Here is a 23,500-nt window from a genome sequence, read left to right on the forward strand (position 1 = left end):
TTGAGGGGACCCGCGTGCTTTCATAAAATCGTATTAAAATATATACAAACATATGGTTGTGTATAGGTCGATAGGCCTCTTTCTTAATTTCTATATACACACACATTTTGCTCTACTGTAGATGTGGCATTCTCGTGAGCTTTTCACAGCTCGCACGCGAACGTTGACAAGTTAAGGCTTCTCGTTCATTAATCGAATAGCGTAGCGCTCACGTGGTCTTACACTCAATTGAGCATTATTGACGCTCACTCACATGCTCTCAGACTCAATTGGGTGTTATTGGCGCTCACTCATTTTCAACATGTGGAGTCTTTCTGAGCTTTTCGAAAGTACGCTCTATTTGAATTTTGTAACTGCATTGACTGTGCGGAGCAATCGTAGAAAATGCGCCGCTGAAATGCAAAAGTTTCACTCATTTTTCGCAAATATTTCTACTCAAAGCTGAATGAGTGGGTTGTTATGCGAGTATTTTCATTTGCTGGCATAAAGCAGTCGCAAAGTAAGAATTTTGGTGGCATCATGCTTTTAAATAATACATATTTCTTTAAGTTTGGCATAAGAGCGACTGGTAAAGTTCGAAGTGAAATTAGAATAGGTTTAATGTCACAACTAAGCCTTTGATTAGGTGTTCAAACAATTCGATCGTATAAATATCCTAAGTTTTTGAGTTATCAACCCGAAATTTTGCACACATCCTTTTCATACCAAGCAGTTTCTCATTTGTCGTGAACGTCATTATCGGACAACTATAGCATATAACTGCTATACAAACTGACCGTTCCAACGCAAGTCCTTGTATGGAAAGCTTCTTTATTTGATAAGGTATCATCACGAAATTTAGCACAGCCTATTATCGATGACATCGCTACAAACTCCGAAGAAATTGTTCATATCGGACGACTATAGCATATAGCTGCAGTACAAACTGACTTATCCAACTCAATCCCTTGTATAGAAAGCTTCTTTATTTGACAAGGTACCGTTGCGAAATTTGGTACAGATTATTTTCAGAGATATTTTTACAATATTCGAAGAAGTTGTTCAGATCGGACTACCCTAGCATATAGCTGCCATACAAATTGAACTATCAAAATCAAGATTAAGCCCTTTGTGTAACCATTTATAGTATAAAAATGCTCTTTTGGGGGTTTTATAGCTTCGGTGCAGTCGAAGTTCTTGTTTTTTCTGTTTTTCGTATGCTTTACCTATATACATATTTATATATTTTACTTATTTCTATATTACTTTAATATCAGAATTACTGCTTATACTCCACCATTTTTGGACTTGGTTCTAATTATACTTTTTTTTCCTTTCAGGTATGTACCTAAAGATCCTTGAATCAAGAATAAAAATGTGTAAGTAAATGTTTTTTAAGCACCATTACCATAGAAAAAAGTGAGAGCATTCAGGCTATATATTGCAGTGCGGTTGTGTTCATAGTTACTGTAAATATAGGCTATGAAAGAGTGTGGTTTATAGTACCACAAAAATGGTTGATAAATTTTGTATCAATCTTTCTTTTTGAATCTTATAATGAACGTACAAAAATATTTTTCCCGAAAATCATCATCCAGGTGTTACAAATTTTTGCATTAAACATTTTATTCATAAAAAATTTCTTTTCAAAAATATTTTTATCAAAATTCTTATCAAAAACTTTTTTATCAACTATAAAAATATATATTTGCTCAAACAGACTTACTATTTATTAGCAAAAAACACCGTACGCTCGTTTTCTCCAACGTACTCATTCACACTTGCACTGTAACACTCAAACAGCCACTCACTTTGCCCTCACAGAATCACTCACTTGTGCTTATTGTTATATGTATTTCGCTCTCAGCCTTCTCATTAGAGTGTGTGCATTCTAACCGGCGGCCAGTTCCACCTTCGCACCTAAGCGCAGCGCCGCGTACCCCACTAACCGCCTCTCCACCTCACAAGCAAGTCATGCTGCCATTCACCAGCTGCGGTTTTGCTGCTGCTGTCGCTTGCACGCGAACGCCTGTTGTTACTCTTGTTTTCGTTGTAGTTTTTGCATGCATGCAACTTGTTTGTGTTTTCGTTTTTCACTTTTGTTGTTGTTGTAATCTTTTTATATGTGCAATTATCTCTGCTTCTTCCTTTTCGTGCGCCGCCGAACGCTCAGTGCCACTAGGTTAGTTAGTTAGTTGGGTGCACTCAATCTGCGCTACGTTTTCTGCACAGAGATAATGTTCGTTCACAACAAAATGACTAAATAAAAGTAGTATTAAGCAGATTCGTTGTTTTTATTATTGTTGTTGTTTGTTGGTGATTTTCGTCGCAGCTGCTGGCGATAGGTTCGTGTGGTTTGCCGTTGCCGCGAACGCCGTAGACACAGCCATAGCCGTTTCGATACGAGTGCGGCTGGTTATTGTTGTTGTAATTGTGTTTTTTGCGAATGTTTGCTGTTGTTTGTGGAAATTGTTGTTGTTGAATGTCGCATTTTGCTGTTGTTGTTGCTTCTTGTGTTTTTATTGTTGTTGTTTGGGTTTTGTTGCTGTTAGCTTTTTGAGTTTTTGTTGTTGTTGTTGTTGGTTTAGTGTTTTTTCTTTTTTTTTTGCTTTGGCTACAGCGCGCTAGAGCAGTGTGCTCTGTCGTGGAGCTTCATTGTGCCGCAGTTTCATCGACCAGTTGTAGTCGTTCAGTAAATGTGACCGCGTCCAAAAGTGTCTCCAAAATAACGCTCCGCATTAATGTAACAAATGTTTCAATGTGTTATCTGCTATAATTCACATATGTTTTGAAATTTTATATAACAAAGTAAATCGAATATTTTCAAAAACGTTTTCAAAGCATTTGTGACAGTTCACGCGCAGCGCAGAAAAGAGTTCACGCAGCAAAAGCGTTGCCATCGTGTTGCAAAAAAAGTATGAAACTGTTTTTTTTTACTGAAATATGTTAAACAAATATACTTATAAATATTAATAAAAACTGCCATAAAACACACGAAATTACTTGAAATAAAATCGAAAATGTAACGGTAAAAAAGGAAATTGTGTCAGCTGTGGCTTGCCGTGCATTGATTATTGCTAAAGCGAGCAACAGCGTACGCAAGCGAGCGTGAGAGAGAGAGGGAGAGTAGGGAAAAGCGCGAGGTAGTAAAGCCAGTAGAAGAAAAACAAGAAGCAGTGGAGGAAGACGTAGCAGCAACAGCGGAAATTGACTGTGGCTAATTGAAAGTGGCAAACTATTTGTTACATATAAATCACAAATTTATGCTGAAAATGCATTGCAACAACAACAACTGCTAGTAAAACCACCTTACGCTCATTTCCCCTCTCCTCAACGCCAGTAGCTCACCCTAAGCTAAGCGTTAATTGCATTCGCTTTGGCGCTTGCAATATGTTGTTGTTGTTATAGTTGTTTTTGTATATTTTTGCTATATTATTACAATTGCAGCAATTTTATTGTGTGTTTTTACACCTTTCCGCTAAACACTCAGCACTTTTTCATGCGAGCGTAGTACTTAGGTACAGTGAAAACTGGATATTCGAAACAAGTCAAATTTTTTTGCACAAAAATGCTTAAAAATTATAATTATTTGTGGCAGTTTTTTTTATTGAAATTTGAAATAATATTGAAATTTTAATTTTTTATACTGAAAGTTCTAAAATTTCAAATTTTTATTTATTTTTTGGTTATATTTTTTTGAGTTTTTGACTTAAAATGTGCCACTGTATGTTCAATCCGTTTTTTCGAAAATTTACTGCTCATTAAAAAAATATTTTTCATCCATAGAAAATATATCGAGTAGTTTTGAAAAAAATCTAACTTTTAGTAATATATCGAACAGTCTTTTGGAGACTACAATATTGTGGTAGTTTAAATATTTGTGTTATCGATAATTTCATAGAGCCTCTTAGAGACTACAATATTGTGGTAGTTTAAAAGTTTGTCGGAGATTTTATGTTATCGATAATTTGATATAAAATTAGTTATCCAGTTATCGATAACTAAATGTATATTATAAATTTATTTATAATGTAAAATCATTTGATGCAATAGCATACAGTCTCATTTAAAGTTATCGATAATTTTATTGAAATTTGCGTATTAATGTTTCACTATTTAATTAAACGTTATAGATACTTATAAATGAAGCATTGGCAGTTGTAATCAAGCATACAGTTGCATTTAAAACTATCGATAATTTAATTGAAATTAAAATTTGTGAAGTAATCGATAGTTAAAGATTAACTACATATACATATATCAACCTTAACTAATTTAGGTTGACTTAAACACTATCGATGTTTATACATGAAGTATTGACAGCTATCGAGCGTCGATTACATGTTTCTTGAAAAATTGTTGGTATAGATCATATACAATTATCGATAACTAAATTTAGAATGTATGTATTTATTTACAATATAAATTTAGTTGGTATAATTTAGAACATAAAGTTATCGAAAGCTTTATTGAAATTGAAATTTGTGGAAGTAATCGATAATTTTATTAAAATTAAAATTTACAGTGTAATCGAAAATTAAATTTTCGTTATACACATAAGAACTTTATCTAATTTGGGTTAAAGTTTGTTCAAACCGTCTCGATACTTTCAAATAAAATATCGAAAGTTATCGATAATTTTATTGAAAGCAAAATTTGTCGATAATTAAACTTACAATATACTTATTTCCAATAAAAATTTTGATGATATAATTTAGAAAAATGTTATAATTTAAAGTTATCGATACCTTTATTGAAATAATCGAAAATTAAATGTTCAATATACTTTATCTAATTTCGCTTAAAGTTTACTCAAACGTCATCGATACTTTCATATAAAATATCGAAAGTTATCGAAATTTTTAATTGCGTTTGTATTGTGTATTTATCGATAACCTAACACAAATTATAAGATTAAAGGTTTTCGATGTCTAGAAATGTGCAGTAGAATATATAGCGTCCATTTTAAGTATCAAAAATATTTCAGCGAAAAGCAAAAACTTTTTTTAAGTGTTTCTTAAAGCTTTTTAATGGGAATATTCCATTATTTTAATTACTGGAATTTTTTTGCTATACAATTAATTTTTATGAACAATCGATAACTGTATATCGAAAACTATTATCGGTATCGATTAGTTTAAATAAGATATCTTCACGAAATTTGATACAGATAATTTTCTAAGCCATCGCTATAATCTTCGTAGAAGAGATTAGACGGAGATTAGACAACTATTGCATATAGTTGCCATACAAACTGACCGATCAACTTCAAGTCCTTGTATGAAAAACTTTTTTTATTAGTCAAGGCATCTTCACGACTTTTGGCGTGGATTATTGCCCAAGTCATGGCTACAATCTTTGAAGAAAATATTCAAATCGGACCACTATAGCTTATAACCGCCATACAAAATGATCAGAATAAAGATATTTGATTTGCAATATTTAACCTTTTCAATAGGTTTTAAATGGTATTTCTTTTTAATTTAAGCGCATATCAGTAACGTATATACCATGTATATACATATGTATACCATACTATATGTGTAAACCACCTTAATTTTTTCTATTACTACCTTTTTACTACCTTCGTGGCAACACGCGATTCGTGAATGATTTCACAAAAAAGGAAATTGGTATAAAACAAAAAATATTATATTTTTGTTATCTACATACATATACTTGTATGTATGTATGTATGTACATATATGTATATAGACATATTTTGTAAGAGGTGAAAAAATTGTGAAGAATCTAAGCAAAATCTAGCGTCGCTCTGATCAATCGGAATGGCAATCGGCGTGTTGTGGCAGTTATCTTTGTAGCTAAATAGCGAATAACACGCGCTGCCAATAACTGCAACACGCCGAAATGACTGTTGTAAAATTATAAACTTAAATGCCTGTCTGTATGTATGTAATATTGATAGCTGGAGAGCTGTAGACCATACGTAACCAATCGCTGCAATTTTGGTGAATTTCGCAAATAAATTCCAATTAAAAATTTTGCACGAATTTTTCAAAACATGCTTTGCGTAAGAAAAAATTAAAAATTTGTGAAATGTATAATTAAAAAAAAATTCAAAGTATGAAAAATAAAAATATTAAATAAAATAAAAAAAATTAAATAAAATGAAAAAACAGTTAAATATGAAAAAACAGTATAATTAAAAAAATAATAATAGTTTTAAAAAAATATGAAAAAGAAATATAATTTAAAAAAAATTAAATTGAAAAAATTTAACAAACTATTATTAAAATTGTCTACTTCTTTAATTAATTTTATGATGCATGAGTTTTTTTCAGAAATATAAAATAAAATTAAAAAAAATCGCTAAAACTGAAAAAATAAAATAGTATTAAAAAATTAATAATAATCTTTTAAACAATATTTTTTTAAATTTATTTAATTTTATTTAATAATGATTTAAAAAATATGAAAGAAGAAGTAAAATTAAAAAATCCAAAATAAAAAAAAAAAATTAAAATTGAAAAAAAAATAAAAAAAAATAAAATTTAATATAATCAAATAAAATAAAATTAAATTGAAAAAATTTAAAAAAGTATTTTTATTTTTTTTTTTTAAATTTTTTATCTAACTTTTGTAATTTTTATCTTTCTTTTAATATTTTTATTACGTAAGAAATTATCTTTTTCAGAAATATAATTAAAAAATTAAAAAGTAAATGAATTAAGTTAAGCAAAAAAATTTATATTGATTTTTTAAATGTAGTATATTTAATTTTATTTTTATTTTTTGTCTTTATATTTCTGAAAAAAAAATCACACTTCATAAAAAAACTAAAAACAAAATTAAAAAGGTGAAAAAACAATTAGAAAAAATAAATAAAATTAAAAAAAGATATAAAAAATAAATTAAGAACTTTTTAACTCTTGTAATTTTTATATGAAGAAATTAAAAACAAAATTAAAAAAAAATTAAAAAAAAATAATAATTGAAAAAATAAATAAATAAAATAATTTAAAAAATCATTATTACATTTTTTAACTTTTGTAATTTTTATCCTTCCTTTAATATTTTTATGACGTTAGAAATTATTTTATTCAGAAATACATATATATATTTTTTTTTTTCAGAAATATAATTATAACAAAAGTTTAATAAAATTGAACAAAAAAATTAAATTAAAAATTAAATTAAATTAAATTAAAAAAAATTGTAATAAATAAATATTTTTAAAATATATTTTATACATATCGTCACCTGAAATGCAAAATAACGTGTCATCAAAAAATTCGAAATTGGAGTGCCTTATTGATTACAATTCACCACTTCAAATTACATACATAATACATATTACATATGTATGTCCAACATTTTCAGGTTCCGCAATCAGATATAAACCAATTTTAACCAATATTAAATTTTTTTTTTCACTCAGGTTCCATTTTATTTCGTGTTTCATTCAAGCCACTGTAAATTTCCGAAAATGTGGTTACGTTATTTTGCATTTCAGGTGACGATATGTAGTTAAAAAAAATTTAAAAAAAATTAAACAAGTTTAGAAAATCATTATTTATTTAAAAAAATATTTTATTACAATTTTTTGAATTTAATTTAATTTTTGTTCGAATTTTTATTGACTTTTTTTAAATTATATTTCTTGAAAAATATTAAAATTGTAACAAATATTTCTTAAATAATAATGATTTTCTAAACTTGTATAATTTTTTTTATTTTTTTAACCATATTTCTGAGAAAAAAATTCGAACTTCATAAAGAAATTGAAAAATAATATTATAAAAATTAAAAAAATTAGAACCCAAAAAATTAAAAATGATTAAAAACGCAATTATACACCAAAAAGTTACCAAAGAGTTGCTTAAAGAAACACTTTCGCTGAATTAATTTTTTTGCGCAATATCGTTACTTCACCCGATTGCAAACGTAAATATTTGTTTGTCGAAATCAAAAAACGAAAGAAAGCAAGAAAAATCGATCAATTGCCTTTCTGCTTAAAATTTTCGCCTTTCATTTATTCATTTATTCTGCATTTGTTTTTTCATTTTTTGTTGTTTATTTTTTGGAAACACTTTGCCTATCGTACATTGACCCACATATCGCGTTGCTTTTACACACATACAACATACGTATGCACATGTGCGAGTGTGTGTGTGTGTTCGCACCACATCCATAACTGCACATGTATTTATTTGGCGCGGTGCGGTTCGGCGCGTCCCGTCGCGGCAACATAAAAGCGTCGCCAAGTGACAGCGGCTGGCAACACGAAGCGCTCCAATTGTTGCCGCGCTGCTGCTGCTGTTGCCGGCTTGACTGGGTGCCCGGCTGGGTGGACTGCTGCCACCATGTACATCATATATACATACATATAATGTGTACATATATATGAGGGTGTGTGTGTGCTTGGTTAAACGCTGTGGTAGGGTTGCTGTTGCCAGCCAACGAAATGAGTACATTGCCACGAACTTTCTCGAACACTCATAGCACAGTGGGGCGCTACACAGACAGACCTACACTTGTGTGTTATATTGAGAAGTGGTACGAAATTTCATGACATTCTTTTGCTCTCGGCGTTTTATGCAATATTTTTGCATTTAATTGATTTATTAATTTGTTGTTGGATGTGAAGTAGATTGGTTGAGAGAGGATATACTTAGTTTTGATTGAAGCGAATATTGTACGTTACGAATTTATATTTAATAAGTCGACATGTCTTCCTTAGCTTGCTTTTGTCTTTATTTTTATACTCTTGCAACATTTTGTTTCAGAGTATAATAGTAACGGTCTATTTATCACTAAATAATAAAACGAATCGAAATAGTTAGAAATTAATTGAGATTTTGCACTGCGATCTATGGTCTATTGTGCCCTCTCCTATATCACATATAGTCACAAAAGTCCAGCACTCTGAAAAATTCCAGGAGCTTGTTGGGCGCGATGGAGATAATTCGATCCCTTTCCAATTAGATGAAGCCAAGGGCTATCTAGCCTGCTTCTACAAATTGCTGGAATCTAGAATCAGGTGTTATGGCAGTTTGCACAAAAAGCTATGCCTACATTGGATAAGTGTTCCTTGAGCTTGCAGTGCCCAGTACACAACGGACTGGTTTATGACTAAAAATTGTCCAAATCGAAGCGAAACTATTCTAGTGCCTAGGTGCCAAATGACTGGACCTCAGTACCTACAGTTGACTGTTTACCAAAAACATTGGTCAGTATGTGAGATATTTAATTGGAATTCAGAGAGAATCCTCTCCTGCTAGTAGTATGTCTGTGTGCTAAAAATGGGTTGAATCAGGTCAATACTTCTCTTAGACCCCATATACCTAATATAAAGATTTTCGAACTTGCGGGTCACTTTATGCTTTATTTTTCTAATTACGAATAAAGAATAAATTTCCAGAGAGCTGAGTATGTATAGTTCTCTTTTTATGTCCAAGTGACTAGATCTTCCTTAAGAGGCCTCTAATTAAGCCTCAAATAACCACCACAATGTTCTTTTTGACCTTTATCTTTAACTCCGCTATTGTCTCTAACTTTACTGTACCAGACAGTGTACAACACATATTCTTGAAAGCAGTAAAGAATACATTTCTTTCTATGTTCCAGTTTTTCTTAAAGTATTTTTACAATATTCAATATGCCCTTGATCTATACCAAGTAACTAGATGTTTATAGAAACCTTTGAGATCTCTAAATAAGCCTCATATAATCTGCACAATCTCCCTTATACCCTTTTCCTTATATTAATCCTGTTATACGTGGTTTCTTACAGAAAACGTTTTCTATAAGCAGACGACATTGATTAGGCCATATCAAACTACTTGATCTTACAGTTTTGTGCTATGCAGCTTAGACACATACCCAAGCACTTATCATAGACACCTACCCTATTTTCGAGAGAAGTTTCTTAATAATAAACTGAAATACCTCTATAAACTGACGACCATGGTTAGGTTTAACGAATTTTGCGATATTAAAACTCATTTTTGTGCTATAAATCTTAGACACATACCCAAGCACTTATCATAGACACCCACCCTATCCTTGAGAAAACAGACCACAGTAGTATGGTAGGTGGAGGTTTAACTTATTTAAACAGTTAGGTCATAACGAACTCTGCGATATTAAAATACAGTTTTGTGCTATGCATCCTGGACACATACCCAGGCACTTACCATAGACACATACCATATCACAACCTAAAGAGAAGCACTGAACTACCAACACAGTTTCTTCGCAATATTTGTAAAGGTGTTTTCCATCCCATATTTGTCTTTAAATACTACATCTTTTCGAAAAATATCCACGTGTCACCAACCAAACTCTGCAGTCATCAAGAACTCAAGCCACGTCCAGCACTTATTTGCGGAAAATTAACGCATTAGCGCATAATTATCTAATTGTCAAAGTAATTATGCATTTTCGTGGCGCTTTCATCTTGTTTTCCCCCCACTTGAGACGCACACGAGGGCACAAATATGCTTCGTATGTGGGTCATGTGTATGAGTGCTTATAATTATTCGATGCCACTTTTCCCACTCGACACTGTCAAAACTTATTGTCACATAATTTCGAGATATTCTATTTGTTTGTTTTTGCTTTTCCTTATTGCTGTAAAAGTTACAAGTGTGCTTAATGCGAAAGCGCTTGACAACACAGCCGCCGAGCGGCATATTTGGCAAACATATGGTGGCGAAAAGAAAATTCGAGGCATGCGGAGTGAGCGAGTGAGTGTGTGGTTTTGGTTGGCTGCTTGAGATGTAATGATTTTTTTCTTACAACACAATAACAACAAGATGGCAAGCATAAAAGCAAATGCATTTTGCAGCAGAGGGATGCTACGATTGATGATTGGGAAAACGAAATTTAAAAAGAACAAGTGATTAAAAAAAAAATTAGAAAAAAAATAAAAAAAACAATTAAAATAAAAAAACATTAAAATAAAAAGTTAAAAAAAAATTAAAATGAAAAAATAAAAATTATTGAAAATATGTAAATATCAAATATCAAATATAAGAAATATATAATTGAAAGATATAGTATATTATGAAAAAAGTATATAATTAATTTAAATGAAATTATATAATTTTTAATTATTGTTTTTCTTAAGAAAACTGCAAAAAAATAAAATAAAAATTAATAATATTAAAGTGTCATAAATCAATTCTAGTAAAATATTATATTTTAAAATGGAATGAAAATTAATAAAAATAAATGTCTAAAAATTTTGCTATAATAAAAGAAAATGAAAAAAACTAAAAAAGTAAAAAGTACATAAAAGCAAGAAAACACGTTAACTTTGCCTGTACTGAAGCCGATATACTCTACACAGTTGCATGAAACGATAGAAAAAAAAAACTTTATCTTGATTCTAATCGATCAGTTTGTATGACAGCTATATGTTAAAGTTGTCCGATCTGAGCGATTTCTTCGGAGATTATACCGTTACCTTCTTCAATAACCCATGTTTAATTTCGTGAAGATATCTGCACTAATAACAAAGTTTTTCATAGAAAGACTCCATTTTGATCGATCAGTTTGTATGACAGCTATATGTTACAGTTGTCCAATCTGAACGATTTCTTCGGATATTGTAGGGATACCTCAAATAATAGTTTTTGTAAAATTTTGTGAAGATACTTTGACAAATAAAATACTTTTCCATACAAGGACTTCAGTTTGTATAGCAGCTACATATATGCCATAGTGGTCCGATATCGACGTTTCCGACAAATATGCGGCTTATTGAAGGGAAAGGGGCGGGAACAGGACGTTGACAAAAATTTGTCGGTGTTGACAGGCGTACTTTGCTGTACAGAGGCGGGTGCGTATCTTCGCTACAACCACATAGTAGTTCCAGTCGATGTTATGACCTCGGAGCGTACTCACGTCAAGAACACTGGATACATATCGTCCATCTATCCCATTTTGGTTGATCTGGTTACGAACTTTTCGATCCGGAGACAGCCAAGTAGCTTAATGAACTTTTCTTTGTCCTGGAATCTAGTACTACGGAAAACCATATTTCGGACCTTCGTGAAGTCGATCAGCCTCAACCCATTTCGGGATGTTTCATCATGCAGGCTGAATTCACCGACCGCCGAATCGCCGAGCACAATTTTTACATCAAGGCAGGAGCAGTTGTCCTTGAAAATTTTTGCTCAGATGTGGATTCTAGCCAGACGCTCTTGCACCGATGTGAATGGCAGGATTCGACAACTGAGTCCTTCTTCAGCAGTATTTGCCTCAAGGACACAACCGCCTCAGTCCCTGTCCCGTTCATCGCATTTCTTGGACGGCTATGACGTCTGCCTTTACTTTTACGATAACTTCAACGAGCTGGGCATCGGCACCTTCCTTCTTAAATAACCGGTGCATGCCTCTAAATCATAGTCTTTATTACATTTGCTGTGGTCGTCATCAAAAGTGAGGTCTTTCATCCGAGGTTGTTGTTTCCTTTTCATTGAGAACCAAACCCAGCGCACAACCTCGCTAGTCGAGTAGTATAAAGCTTCATACACATTTATATAGGGAGCTGCTTGTTTCAAGATCATCGCCCGTAGGCAGTCGCATTTCTAGTGAATAGACGTTGCAATTAGACTTCAGCGACCCTTAAACCGAATATGTCGGGGAAGGCTCCGCTGAAACTTCCTTTCTTTTGGCAGTATTCTTAGGCTCAGCTGTTGTCTTGTGTCCATGTAACCCCTGGGTTTCCTCTGGTAAAAAGCAGCATTTTTCCAAAAAAAATTTTTCATATAAAAAATTAAATATTTTATTAGAATTTTTTATTGTTACAAACAGACACTATTAACAAAGAAATTCTGATATTTTTGAAAAAAAGCATTTTAAACCCTGCCACTGCGACGCCATTTCCGGTAACCCCTCGGAAAAAGATGCGCCCGCTTTGTAAAATTTCATTAAAATCGGTTGCCAGCTGACTTCAAAACCACAATTTCGAGAAAAATGCGTTTAAAGACGAGGTAGCCTCGAACGCACAAGTTCTCAAGGCTGTAACTCCGAAACTATTACTCGAAACAGCTTGAAAAATTAGGATAATATTCTAGATGTGTGGTGGAATTTAATAAGACAGTAAATGAAACCCGTAATCGAAAAAAAATCAATAAAATCAGCTGTTGCCATCAAACGAAATTTCATAGTGAGCGACCCAATAAAAGTAAAAAACAAACTAAAAACAAAAATTAAAACTAAAAATAGTGAAAAACAGCTTTGATAAAAACAGTTCATAATTACTAATAATTATCATTTAATAAAAAAATAATAATAAAGAAAAATAATAATGGAGTAATTATAATAATAATTAATTCAGAAAATATATAAAAATTAAAAAATAAAAATTTTTTATAAACGAAAAAAGTTGAAAAATATTTCAGAGCCAAAGCAATTCATAAACTTTGTTAACATAACAACAACAACATTAACAGAAAATTTTACAAAATAAACTCAATAAAAACATAAAGTGAGACTGCAAAATAAATGTAAGTGACAAAGACCGCAGCAAATTATTGTGAAAATTAAAACGAAGAGTCAGTCAGCAGTAGAAAAGAAATCACAAACAGAATTAACATTGACCAAGTTAAGGTGTCAGCGAGCAGTAAAAGCGCAATTACAAGGAAAAATATAATCAAGTCGGAAGTAAAAGCCAACAGCAGCCGACAGCGAGCGGCAAGGAAGATAAAAGTGCAAACCAACCAAAAGAGAAAAACTAGCAAAACAGCGACAAGCTAGTTAGCGAGCGAAAGCGACGAAAGCAACAACAAAAACAAAAACAAACAAATAAAAATAAAAACCACAAAAAAATAAAGAAAGAATTTTCTGGCGCCCACGAGAGAGTACAGCAAAAGTGCCAGCAGCCAATAACTGAAAACACTAACAACAACAACAACAAACGCTGAAAGCGCTCAAACGGTTGGTTGATTTGCCGACCAAATCGAATTCTTCGCTGCTTGCCACAGGCGCAATTGACGCTACAACACCCGCGCGACGCACCGCAGACAGTCCAACAGTCTAAGAGTCAATCAGTCCATCAGTCAGTCGATCAGTCTAAGAGTCAATCAGTCTATCAGCTAGCCTATCAGTCATCGCGCAAACAGAAACACCGCCGTTGCGCCACCAGCGCCGCCAAAGCAAACAGACAAACAAACCAACAGTGTTGCACTTAATTAACTTTCGTGTTGTTGTACATACCATAGGCGAGTGCGCGTGTGTGTGTGTATGTGTGTGTAGTTTTCGTGTTGAACAAGAAAAAATTCCAAACCATAGGCATATCTACAAACATACATATACATCTATACAGTTATAGTGTTGAAAAGCGCCCCCACCAACGTGTAACGGTAACTTAGCCATTAGCGAATTTTCGGCATACCAGTTACACACGAAGCAAATAACAAAAAAAAAACCGAAAAAAGTTTGTGCTTTGAAGCGTTTGCAGTTGCAACAGCGTTTATTGACAACAACAACAACAAATAACTACAACATAGCAACAACACCAATATCATCAGCGTAGCAACAGTTTGCTTGTAATAATACCAACAACATCAACGTGTGCTGTAGCCAACGAAAACGCACCTATGATACCGGGAACTTGGTTTGCAACCCACTATGCACAGGTGATTTAGCGAACATTTTCTATATGAAGTATATATATAGGGGTTTCCAATAAGAGTGGTATGATTTCTTTTCGAAAATGATTTTTATTTAATTTGAAGTACAATCGATACAATTAAGTTGTGAATATAACATCATTCGAATGGCCTCCACGACTTTTTTTACAGGTACCAATTCGATGAACCCAACTTGTGAGTACCTTTTCCACTAAATCTGTTTTTACGTCAAGAATAGCACGTTCAGTATTGACTTCTAAAGCTTGAAGAGAGTCTGGTTTATTGCTAAGGTCTTCTTCTTAATTGGCGTAGACAGCGTTTATAACAGCCCGCCAGTGCTTTTTCCTCATAGCTGTTTGGTGCCAATTGGAGATTTTAAGTGTAGTCAGGTCCTTCTCCAACTGGTCTTTTCAACGGACTGGAGATCTTCTTCTTCCTCTGCTTCCCCCGGTGGATACTGCGTCGAATACTCTCAGAGCTGGAGTGCTCTCTTCCATCCGGGCTCTTAATTCACTGAACTATGTCAATGTCCCCATATATCTCGTCAGCTCATCCTTCCATCGACTTCGATATTTGTCATTGCTAATGCGCAAAGGACCACAAATCTTCCGCAGAACCTTTCTCTAGAAAACTCATAACGCCGACTCATCGTCCTTGTCTCTGCAGCATATAGTAGGACGGGGATTATGAGTGACTTCTAGAATTTGGTCTTTGTTCTTCGTGAGAGTATTTTACTTCTCAATTGTCTACTCAGTCCAAAGTAGCACTTGTTGGCAACAGTTATCCTACATTGGATTTCGAGGGTGACTTTGTTTTTGGGGCTAATAATGGTTCCAAGATAGACGAAATTAGCTACGACTTATGACTGTCAACAGTGACGTGTGAGCCAAGTCTCGTATGCGACGACAGTGTGTTTGATGACGAGATATTTCGTCTTGCCCTCGTTCACTACCAGATCCATTTGCTTCGCTGACTTATCCAGCCTAGAGAATGCAGAACTAACGGTGCGTTTGTTGAGGCCAATGTTCTCAATATCATCGGCGTACGCCAGCAGCTCTGCACTCTTATAGCAGATGGTACCTTCTCTATTCAGCTCCGCAGCTCGAATTATTTTCTGCAGGAGTATATTGAAGAAGTCGCACGTAACGAGTTGTTTTGTGTGAAACGTCGTTCGGTATCGAACGGCACGGAGAGATCCTTTCCAATCCTGACGGAGCTTTTGGTATTGCTCATTGGGTCTCATGTTTTGTGAGCCATCGTCATCGATTGGGGAATCGAGTTCGACATCTCCTGGTATTTTGTTTTTACTGGCATTCAGTAGGCTTGAGAAAAGTTCCCTCCATAATTTCTGTATGCTCTGGGCATCAGACACTAGATCACCTCTGGGGGTTCGACAAGAGTATACTACGGTCTTGAAATTTTCTGTTAGTCGTCAAACTCTTAGTACTCACGCATTTCGGCCTATCTCTTTTTTGGTATGCAAATGCGTCTTGCTTCCATTTTGAACTCTCGGTATCTATCCTATCAATTGTAACCTTGCGAGGTAGGCAATCTGTTTTCTCTCCGCTGCGACACGGCACTCCTCATCGTAACAGCTGTTCCCTTGCATATTCCGAAAACAAATGGTCTCATTTGCAGCTGGACGTACGGAGTTTGAAATGAGGAATCACAGTTCCTTTATACCGAGTTGCTGATGAGTGCTCTCAGAGTGCAGGAGTCTAAGCCGAGTAGAAAATCATTCGGCTGTCTGTTGTGATTGAAGCTTCTCGACGTCGAACCTTTATTCTGTTTGTTGACGTACGTTTTTTTAGCTGCACAGAGGCGGGTGCGAATCTTGGCTGCAACAAGAATGTGGTCCGAGCCGATGTTAGGACCTCGGAGCGTACGCACGTCTAGAACACTGGAGACGTGTCTTCCGTCTATCACAACTTGATCGATCCATGTTGTGATAGACGGAAGATGTTTGTGGCTTTTCAATCCGGAGACAGCCAGGTAGCTTGATGTATTTTCTTGTGATGGAATCTAGAACTACAGATAACCATATTTCGGGCCCGGGCGAAGTCGATCACTCTCAACCCATTTGGGGATGTTTCCTCGTGGAGGCTGAATTTACCGACTGTTGCGCCAAAGATACCTTCTTTGCCCATCCTGGCATTAAAGTTGCCAAGCACAATTTTGATGTGCGCTCCAAGCCCTCATGGAAGGCACCTTTGGCCACATCGTCCTTCTCTTCCATCGGGGCGTGGGCGCAAATCAGCGATATGTTGAAGAATCCCACATCAAACTTGCGCTCCTTTATATGGGCACTGAAGTAAATGCCATAAGGACCTACTCGCCTCAGTCCTTGTCTCGTCCATTTCTTGGACGGCGGGGATGTCAGCCTTTACTCTAACGCGGACGTCAACCAGCTGGGCACTTCCCAATTAAAGACCGGACATACCAGGTGCATACCCTCTAATGGTAATCCTTAACACGTTGGCAGGGGTCGTCATCAAAAACGGGTTTTCTCTTCCGAGGCTGTTTTTCACTTTTCATGGGGGGCGTTTTTTACGTGGCGGGTTCCAACCCGGGAATTTTTTTCTACAGAACCTATTACAAAGCATCATCTATAGAGCACATGTACAGGACCGCACACATACATATATAGAATTGCTCAAAAATATTCAGCAGCTGCTTAGCTAAAACTCTCCAACAGTAACATTTGTTAGCATATCCGACATGGCGTATACGCAACTTCCGCCAGAACATATGCTTTGCTGTCCTTATGAGCTTGTCTTATTTACGTTTTATCACTTCCTGTTTGTTGTTGCTTTTATAACACCAGTTTGCCCTGTTTAAGACAGCTTAAATCCCAATGATTTGTTATCACCCAATTTATTTGCTTTTATTTTGCCCGCTTCTTGGATACATACAAGCACACTGGTATGTAAATATATATGTTTCGCAACACACATAACAATTCTTATCAATTCTATTTGATTCATTTTCGTTGTTGTTGCACGAGGCTTCCTAATGTTCTTCGCAATATTCCGCAAATAAGCAATTTTCGCCAACATATGGTACTTTGGCCTTAAACCAATAATAAACAAAATAAGAAACAACATCAAAAAATATTACTATACCGGCCGAATACACGAGTAACCTCGCGCTAGTTTGATGTGCATACGAACCACGCGTCGGAAGCGTTAGCTTTTGAGGGTGAAGTGAGGGTAGCTAACCCCAGCAGTGCTGGCGGCAACGGTATTTGAGTGGATTTGTTTACCATATTATTATTTTTATTTGCTTTTTTGTGTGAGAACGCACTTTCTTTGAGAGAAGAGTTGGGAAAACTTAGTGCGAATACATTCATACTCGCATATATATACATGCATACATACTTTTATAAGTAAGTGCGAGGGTTCAACTATAGGATTCTAATTGTTATTGTTTCTACATTGAAAAATGTATATTAAGTTTGCAACGCCCTAAAGAGGGCGTCGGAGATCCTATAAAATATGTATATAAATTATTATGATGAGCAGAGTTGATTTAGCCATGTCCGTCTGTCCGTATATACGCGAGTTATCGATCTCAAATTGTGCACAAGTCCTATTCTCATTGAGAAGCTGCTCATTTGTCGGAATCGCAGATATCGGACCACTATATCATAGAGCTGACATACAAACTTGCAGATCCAATTCAAATCCTTGTATGGAAAACTTTTTTATTTGACTAGATATCTTAACGAAATTTGGTACGGATTATTACCTTAAGTATCGCCATAATCTCGTAAGAAATTGTTTTGATCGGTTCACTATAACATATAGCTGCCATACAAACATACCGATCTAGCTCAAGTCTTTATATGGAAAACTTTTTTATTTGACCAGATATCTTAACGAAATTTGGTACAGATTATTATCTTCAGTGTCGCCATAATATTTGAAAAAATTAGTCAAATCTGACTATTATAGCATATAGTTGCCATACAAACCTACCGATCCAGCTCAAGTCTTTGTATGGAAAACTTTTTTATTTGACTAGATATCTTAACGAAATTTGGTACGGATTATTATCTTCAGAGTCTCATAATCTCCTAAGAAATTGTTTAGATCGGTTCACTATAACATATAGTTGCCATACAAACCCATCGACCCAGCTCAAGTCTTTGCATGGAAAACTTTTTTATTTGACCAGATATTTTCACGAAATTCGGTTAGGATTATTTTCACAGTCATGTCTACAATCTATGAACATGTTGTTCAGATCGGACCACTATAGCATATAGCTTCCATATAAACTGTACAAGAAAATACTAGCAAAAATGCATTTGCGAAGGGCATTATAGCTTCGCAGTTAACGGTTTTTTGTTTTGTTTGCTTTTTTTTATTAAAAAAATGTCATAATAATAATAATTAATATTATTAATTTAATTTGTTTTTTATTATTTTTTTTGTTTTAAAATTTTGTTTTAATATGTTTTTTTAATTTTCGTCTTAAAAAACAATTTATTAGTTATTTATTTAATTTTAATTTTTATTTTCTTTTTTTCATTTTCCTAGAATTTAGAAAGTAATGCTATTTTTATTGACTTTAAATATTTTTTTTTCCTTTTCTACTACACTTGACCTCAAGCAGCTAATTTTATTTTAAATCAATAAATTACGCAAATTAATCGGAAATAAACGGGCTGCCAGGAATGCAAAAGCTCTAAAGTGCAGCGAATAGGCTGCTAAAGAAAGAAAATCGAATACAATCACTTTTATATAAATAAATACATATTTATATATACATAAACATGTGTAGATATGTGCAATTCGAAATGAAAATGGCAAAGCACATTGCAATTGACTGTCTCCCGACTTTCGCAAATCAGCGTTCTACGTCGTCAAATAGCACAACAAATTGTTGGAAGAGCAGCGAAATTGGCATAAAAACGGAAAACCGAACAAATGAGCAGAAAACATTGTTTGCTGTCCAAAGCAATTATAAAGACAGCGCAAAAGAGGCGTGAACGTGCTAATTAAACGATATGTTGCGGCTACTACACGCTGTCGGGCGGCGCACTCAGTAGCGTTAACTGTACTTATAATCGAAAAAAATGCACTTGACAAGAAAGTGTTTGTAATTCCTTATTTTCGCTTTTTGATGCTGGAATGCATGATTTTTAAACTAATTGATAACTAGTTTGTTGAGTAACTAGTTGGTAACTAGTTTGTTTTTAACTACTAGCTTTTTCTGCTTCATTCAAGTAGTTAAGCACAGTTGCAAGTAGAATATAAATAACAACTTTTCCAGGTTTCTTTGTTGAAAGTTCTTCTTCTTTGAAGCGGACATGTGTATAATTTGCAAGGTACTTCAATAATGTATCGCCACAAGCTTTGTTAATTGCGTATAATTTTATTTTATTAGTTATATATAGAAATTCAGCATCTCTTAGCGCAGGAATGCATATTTTAAAGCATGACTTTTGTACCAGTTGCTGACTAGTACTGCAACTAGTTCAGTTTGTAATAATTAATTATGTGTCAAAGTGTAATTTTTTGTAAGAGTTTAATTTAAGAACAAGAAAAACATTAACTTCAGTTACTAGAAGCCAGAATACCCTTCACAAATACATGCAAAAGATTCAATACAAGAACTTGATTTTGGCCGGTCAGTTTGTATGTCAGATATATGCTATGGGGGTCCGATTTAATTTTTTTTTGTCAGATACTACATTATAACCTAAGATAATAGTTTATGCAAAATCTTGTGGAGATATCTCATCAAATGAAAAAGTTTTCCATACAAGCACTTGATTCCGAGCGTTCAGTTTGTATGGCAGCTAATGCTATAGTAGTCCAATATCAGCGATTCTGACAAGTGAGCATTTTCGTGGGTAGAAAGAAATGTGTGCAAAATTTCTGAGCGATATCTCAAAAACTGTAGTCCTAGTACGCATATATACAAACAAATAGACGGGCTGGGCTACATTGGCTCAAGCTCAAGCCGTCAAGCTGATCATTTATATGCAATTTGTATAGGTTCTTCGACGTTTCCTTCTACGTGTTACAAACTGCATAGCGAAGTTAATATTAAAATGTTTAAAATTTAGTATTTTTGAACTAGTTTGTAACTAGTGTGCAACTAGTTTGTACCAAAGCTATGTGTTAGCAAATGCTTGTAGCAGTAGAAAACGTGAACTGATTGTGCTGCAGTGTGCAGAAAGTAGATTTTGTTGGTGTAAAAGTAATTTAATTATAATTATATTTTTCAATAATTACGAGTGAAAATCCCACAATTCCGATTAAAATTTTTATATAAGTAATATTTATATATAGAAAGACTGCTCGACATCATCTTTCTCGAGAATCTCTGAATCTATGAAGGAATCAAATTCGTAGTAATTTTAAGTTTATGAACCGTACGCTTCATATTAAGTGCATATACTTAGATCACGTGATGAGACTATTTTAAAATAAAATGTTATTTTTTCCGTTCAGCGTTGTTGTTATCACGTAAACCCTTTTCTAGTTCAAACATCAATTTCTACATAAACTACACACACACATTTTCTTATTTACATACATACCTACATCTGTCAAAGTGGCACACTGTCACATGCGAAGTGGCACACTGTACGCACTTTGTCAACACTTTTCTGCGCCACTGTGTACACACCGGCGCCACGCATATTTGCTAAGCCAAGTTCGAAACAGTTAAATTGACGATTTATCCAGTAACGGTATTTATTTGACATTTGGATAAACAAATGTTGTCTTTGACCCACATACGGCCTCTTCACATTTGGCGTGAAATCATCGATTTTAATAACTGTTGTGGCACTCAGACAGCCAATTTGCTGATTATCAGCATTTCCGGGTCTGGAAAATTAGTACTAAACTAAAAATAATTATATTAATATTAAAAAAGTGCCGTTACTAACATGATAGAATCTCGCGTAACCCTTTTGTGCTTTGACGTCATTACAGTTAAATGTGAAACTAACGGTATATGCTACGTATGAAGTAGATCTTGATTAGAAAGGCAGACATGCTATCTTTAGAATTGGGGTACAATATGGCATGTTAACAGTTAATTCAAAATTTATAAAAAAAATCTAATAGAAATGTTTATTAATAAGAATTTTAAATATTATTAAATATTATATTTGTTATACATATTTACAATAATTTAATGAGACATTTTACTTCCAAAATTTATTTTTTTCCCGAAATATGTATGTACATACTGATAATTAGTTTTCAAACAAGAAAATAGATTAACCAAAAAAAAAAGAACAAATTGCTGGATTTATTGATCGACATTCTAGGAATTCCCAAACTTTTCCAAAAATTTCGAAGTTTTCTGTTTAACATTATTTTTATATAAATTGTTTAATTTTTAATTTCTTTTGAAATTACTTGTGATTTTACTACCGCCCACGTAATTTTCAATCATTTTCTAACAGATGGTAACTCTGTTTCAAAAAGAGGTTTAAATTCTAAATATTTTGACGGTAAATGTTTTCAATTACGTGTACATATCCTTTGTAAATATTTTTTAGATCAAATTTTTTGTCAGGTGGTAGCTCTGTTTCAAAAAAAGTTAAAATTCAAATTATTTTCACAATAAATGCCTTAAATTGCAAGCATGCAATACTTTTTTTAATTTTCACATTATTTCAAAAAATAATTTCTTCGATAGTTGGCAACTCTGTTTCAAATTGTTACAAATTTAGGATTTTTCACAACAAATGTCCCAAATTTTTTTGGTTTTAATTTACCTTACATAATTTATATTGTTTTCAAGAACTTCTAAATTATCAGTCGGTGGCAACTCTATTAAAAATTATTTTTTTAAACAATATCTTATGAATGCTTTACATTTTTCTTAAATATCACATGTTAGTACATATTTTTAATTATATTCGTTTTATTTTTTTTTGTTTATGAAAACGGCAACTCTGTTCTAGCAATGTATACATTTTTTAACATTGTAAACTAACTTCTTAACGATTGCATTCGTTACCGTCTTAATCATACGCTTTACTTTTAACATAATATTCAGCGTGATCTTATTTTTTATACATAGGTGGCAACACTGTCTAAAAATATATTTAAATTTTGTTGAATTGTAATTACCGTGTACTTTCTTATACTCCTCACGTTTATCGCACATTTTCTTTATTTAAATAAAATTTTAATTTATTTCTGCATTTAAACTAACTGTGGCAACGCTATTCCAAATTACGCCTAGTCTAATACGTAGCAAATATTTTTCATAAGACTTACGCAAACAATTTTATTTTTGTATACTTTTTTTTGTAATTTTTTTTTAAATTTTTTTTTTTTTTTTTTAAATTTTTTTCTTCCGGTGGCAACTCTGTTACAAAGTGCATCCTAAAGAGCTGAGCTGAAGAGCTACAGCTTTAGCACTCTAGCCATTTGCCACGCATATTGTATGTGTTTTCTTTTACTTGCTTTCCAATGCATTCAATGCACCCACTTACTTGCAGTCACGTGCCCATGCACACCGGCCAAGTCAAGGCATGTCGAGCGCAGCAGTTGCATCGCCAACACCAACAGCAACAGCAGCCGTCGGCCACCTACGCCTCTGCGACAACGTCTGCTCTGGCCCCTCTGGCCACACGGTAGCGCGCAAATAAGTCATTATACTTTCCCACCCCGCTGTCGCAACGCCTCCGAGCTGTGTGCGTCATGCGCGCCTACCTCGTAATTGCGTCTCCAAATGCAATTGACACATTTCACAGAATGAACTAAAACTAATTACACCTCGTTGGAGTGTGACGGCGACGTGACGGCGGGGGAGGCGAGCAATATAATTCATATACATACGTACATGTTTATATGTATGTATTCATATACATTTACATACAATATCAATGTATTTAATGCACTTGCTTCGTTGTGCTCCAGTAAATTCGTAATGTTACT

The 23,500-nt window shown here is 33.8% G+C and overlaps 1 protein-coding gene across 2 annotated transcripts in view; it reads left to right on the plus strand.

Moving 5' to 3' along the window:
- Nucleotides 1–23,500, plus strand: part of LOC120773102 (terminal nucleotidyltransferase 5C) — a 309,654-nt gene that overhangs the window by 137,505 nt on the left and 148,649 nt on the right. Inside the window, exon 1 of one of the 2 annotated variants that reach the window (XM_040102075.1) lies at nt 13,743–14,588. The exons of the other annotated variant lie outside the window; for it this stretch is intronic. Within the exon in view, the coding sequence (XP_039958009.1) occupies nt 14,550–14,588 (39 nt within the window). The 5' untranslated portion in view covers nt 13,743–14,549. Of the gene's footprint in view, nt 1–13,742; nt 14,589–23,500 lie in introns of those variants that run through there. 2 annotated transcript variants of the gene reach the window in all.

Source organism: Bactrocera tryoni, chromosome 3, assembly GCF_016617805.1.
Source record: "Bactrocera tryoni isolate S06 chromosome 3, CSIRO_BtryS06_freeze2, whole genome shotgun sequence".
Classification (NCBI taxonomy): Eukaryota; Metazoa; Arthropoda; class Insecta; order Diptera; family Tephritidae; genus Bactrocera; species Bactrocera tryoni.